At 39.2% G+C, this 3,531-nt stretch overlaps 1 protein-coding gene across 1 annotated transcript; it reads right to left on the bottom strand.

The window, feature by feature from the left end:
• Window positions 1–2,291: 2,291 nt before the first annotated feature.
• On the bottom strand, window positions 2,292–3,182 carry LOC122617838. The gene is made up of 2 exons (XM_043793851.1): window positions 2,646–3,182; window positions 2,292–2,364 (listed from the first exon to the last, which is right to left on the bottom strand). The coding sequence occupies exons 1-2, from the start codon at window positions 3,175–3,177 to the stop codon at window positions 2,333–2,335; spliced, it is 564 nt and encodes a 187-aa protein (XP_043649786.1). The 5' UTR covers window positions 3,178–3,182; the 3' UTR covers window positions 2,292–2,332.
• Window positions 3,183–3,531: the final 349 nt, after the last annotated feature.

Below are 3,531 nucleotides of genomic sequence, written 5' to 3'. Positions count from 1 at the left end.
ACACACTCTCACAAATGGACACTAAGCCTTTAGTCGATGATTGATACGGGCTGGAATTGAGGTTTTTCCTTTTCGAAGGACTTTTGGTTGGTTTTGAATGGAATTGCGAGGTTTTTTCTGTTTTCACGAGAATTTTACGCGACTTGCCAACTGGCGAGAGACGAAGGCGTTGAGCAAAAGTTTTTCCGTCCTCACGTGAGCACTTGCAAAGGGAGACTGAAATTTTGCGCAAAAGAGCCTGTAAGTATGCAGCAGCCTTTGCCGTATAACACTACAGTCAGTATAACAGTTTGATGCTCGCTGGGAGGGATGGGAAATATACATACCTATATATTTTTAGTGAAAGAGCTCTTTAATGCCACCTGATAAAAGGTAACATAAAATTTGGTTTAACACACAACGACTTTCGGCATCATCAGCATAAACTTGGCCAACTATTTAACCACAGAAAAAAAACCAAAAAAAAAAGTAGTTTAAACATATGTGTTCAAGCAAGAAAATCGTTTCCGCTAAATTGCCCAAGCCCAGTCGCACAATTTATTTTTATTTGAACCCCCAAGTTTATGGTTTCTTCTTCCCCGCGCCGAAATGCTGAATATTATGATTATTTACTCAGCCTATTTGTGTGTGGGCGTTTGGTTACATAATTAGGCCATTAAATATAAGTGCCTGTGTCTCTGATTTCCCGCGCCCAGCATCGCAAATCGATCTGGCTGGCAAACAAATGCCGCTTGACAAAGAGAGGCAATTTTAAATGGCAACAGAAGGCTATAAGGAAAACGTATTTGCAGCAACAAACTTTTCTTTGGCGGAAAACGTAATTGAATTTTTATTGACATTCTAGCGGAAGTGGAGGTGAGGACAGCTGTCACTTGAGCGACGCGACGAAGTTGGCTGAACATAAAGCGCAACTATTTTGTAGAAAATGAGCGGGACAGTAAAAAGTGGGAAGTGGGAAAAGTCAGAAAAATAAGCGGCGAACGAAGACAAAACCAAAAATCTAAGAAAATCACGAGAAAAATACAAAATGCGTAAAATTAATTCCGTTTTTTAAGGCCGCTTTAAAGAGGGGATTGAGCAAGGGATTGCCAGGAATAACCTAATTAGGGCTGACTTAAGGGAGCCGATGGGAAATTTTCCGCAGATTACGCTCGAAGATGCTGAGCATGGAATATTTAAAAATAACACTCCAAATTCAGATGAAGAGAAAGAGGCAATGGAAAAGGGCTGATTTAAATGAAAATTGCATTGAGAACTTTAGAAAGCCTTTCTTATGATTGTTGTTTACTTTTTCTACATTTCTTTTACTTTAAAGCTCTACTTTATTAACTGCATTGATTCCTATGGGCTAATACATAAGTTAGCAATTACAGAGATAATGCCTTTTCTATATGGCGATACAGTGCAAGTCCGCTTACCAATTAAAGTCCGGCGAGGGCATTTGTCACGGCTATCTGCATCATAATATGCCACTATTATCATTTACAGCCACCCACTTTAGTGGCTGCAATCGTTTTTCTCATTACCGGGAGACACCCTCGTCTCTGGCCGGTCATTAAATTATTTTATATGGCACATTAAGAGCGTGCATAAACACACCAACTTCCATTGCCCCTTACTTTCTCTACTATAACATATACATGCACACGTATGTAGTAAGTAAGTAAGTGAAATGCATTTGCAGTGGGTGGGGGGGTCATAAGCCAAAGGCTTATGTGGGAAAGCGGTTGAAAGTGGGCTGTCCGAGTGGCATTACCATCTGCGGCGCAGGTTCTATTTTGCTATTATTATCATAGTCGGAGTGCTCGGGTGGTTATTATTGTTACCACTGAGACTCAGCTCGTCGGGTTCTAAGCAATTATTTAAGGCACACCAAGGACGACGGGAGAAATGCTGGGACAACTCTCCCTTTCTCTGTCCGCGGGGAAATGAAGGCAATGTCCAGTGTTGGCTGCAGAGATTTCAATTTAAAAACGAGGCCAAACTGCTGGACGAAAAGGAGAGAGGGGAAAAGGGAAAGGGGGACCGCACACACGTGTGAGCATTCTTTTTTATGCCAGCACAGCAGGTTCTCCCAGCACTGCAATAAATTATCTTACATACAACAATTACAAATTGTAAGTTATAAAATTGGGACTTCAAATACGACTTTAAAACTACTTACACAATTGTCGGCATTATGTTCTTTTATATAGTTGTATATATATAAATTGAAGGAAATTAAATAAAATAGTCAGACTTATTATATATAATTTATATTTATTTAAGAAGTAAGAAATACATAAGAATATAGCCAAGCATTTTAAGAGAAACCCTATTCCATGTATTGAAATTAGTTCTTTTTTGAGGCCTTAACGGTTGGATCTGTAAGAAAAATATATTTATTAGAAGTCTAATTAATAGTTGGTATAAAAATAAACCCTTGGTTTCTTTTCGCAGTGTACCAATCACCTCTGTCATACAGTTTCGCTTGAGGCTTGTTGATTGCGTGCCATTGTGGCGAGAAATGCTCACATATTTATTTACAATTTAAATTCAGTAGCACCGCCCTTCTGAATATCTTTGCACCTGTTTGCAACGTTTTGTGCCTTCTTAATTGTCGCAATCAATTGGGCCAACCAGATGTTAAAAGCTTAATTTATTACCTGTATTTCGTATGGATTTCGCCAGCAGACAACGGATCTCCCTCAAAACTCTTTTATAGTCGGTTCTCAGATCGATTTGTGAAACCGCATTTTCCGGGGCATTTTCAGGTTCAGAAGGGTCTATCTTTTCAGTATCCTCAAACTCAAAAAGCGGGGACTCCTTATTTTCCATAACATTATACCAAACCAGTTTTCTGCGTATGGCTTGTACTATTTGTCGTTTGTATTGGCAATCTTTACGGGATAAATCAATAGGTATGTCTAAAATGTCATCGAGATTTTTAAAAGGCGATGGTATATATTCCTGATCATTGGAATTTTGTTCTAAATATTGTTGAACTTGATTCATTTTTGTCATAACATCTGATAGAGTTGCAGATAAATTATAGTGTGCAGTAAGACACTGGAAAACCATTGCCAAACTTGGCTCCTCTTTCGTAGACATGGCCTCGCATTGCGAATAAGATTTCATATGCTTCTTATTGCCATGAGTAAAACTTAAAAACTGCAACGCCACAAGAACAAGCAACATCTTCTGTCAATGGTGCAAATCAAACTGATATCAATTCGAACTTGTGGCTCCACTGCTTCTTAATTGATTTTGTATGGCCGGGCATATTAAATGTACTCGTGTACGAGCTGAAACATTGGCGATGCTCTGCCAACTTTCAAAATAGAGCCATAAATATTATTTGGCACTTGTGAGGTTGCAAACTTTCGGAAAACTTGCAGCTCATCCGGGCTTTTCCAGCTTCACTTCCTTTGTGGCCTCATTTGCTGCCAGCGGCCGCCATAAATAATCCATACAAATTAACGCAGCCGTGCACACTTAGCCGCGAAAAATGAGAGTAAAAAAATATAAAACCACTGAGCTCTCTAACAAGAG

This window comes from Drosophila teissieri, chromosome 3L (assembly GCF_016746235.2).
Source record: "Drosophila teissieri strain GT53w chromosome 3L, Prin_Dtei_1.1, whole genome shotgun sequence".
Classification (NCBI taxonomy): domain Eukaryota; kingdom Metazoa; phylum Arthropoda; class Insecta; order Diptera; family Drosophilidae; genus Drosophila; species Drosophila teissieri.
This window is presented reverse-complemented; position numbering and strand designations above follow the sequence as displayed.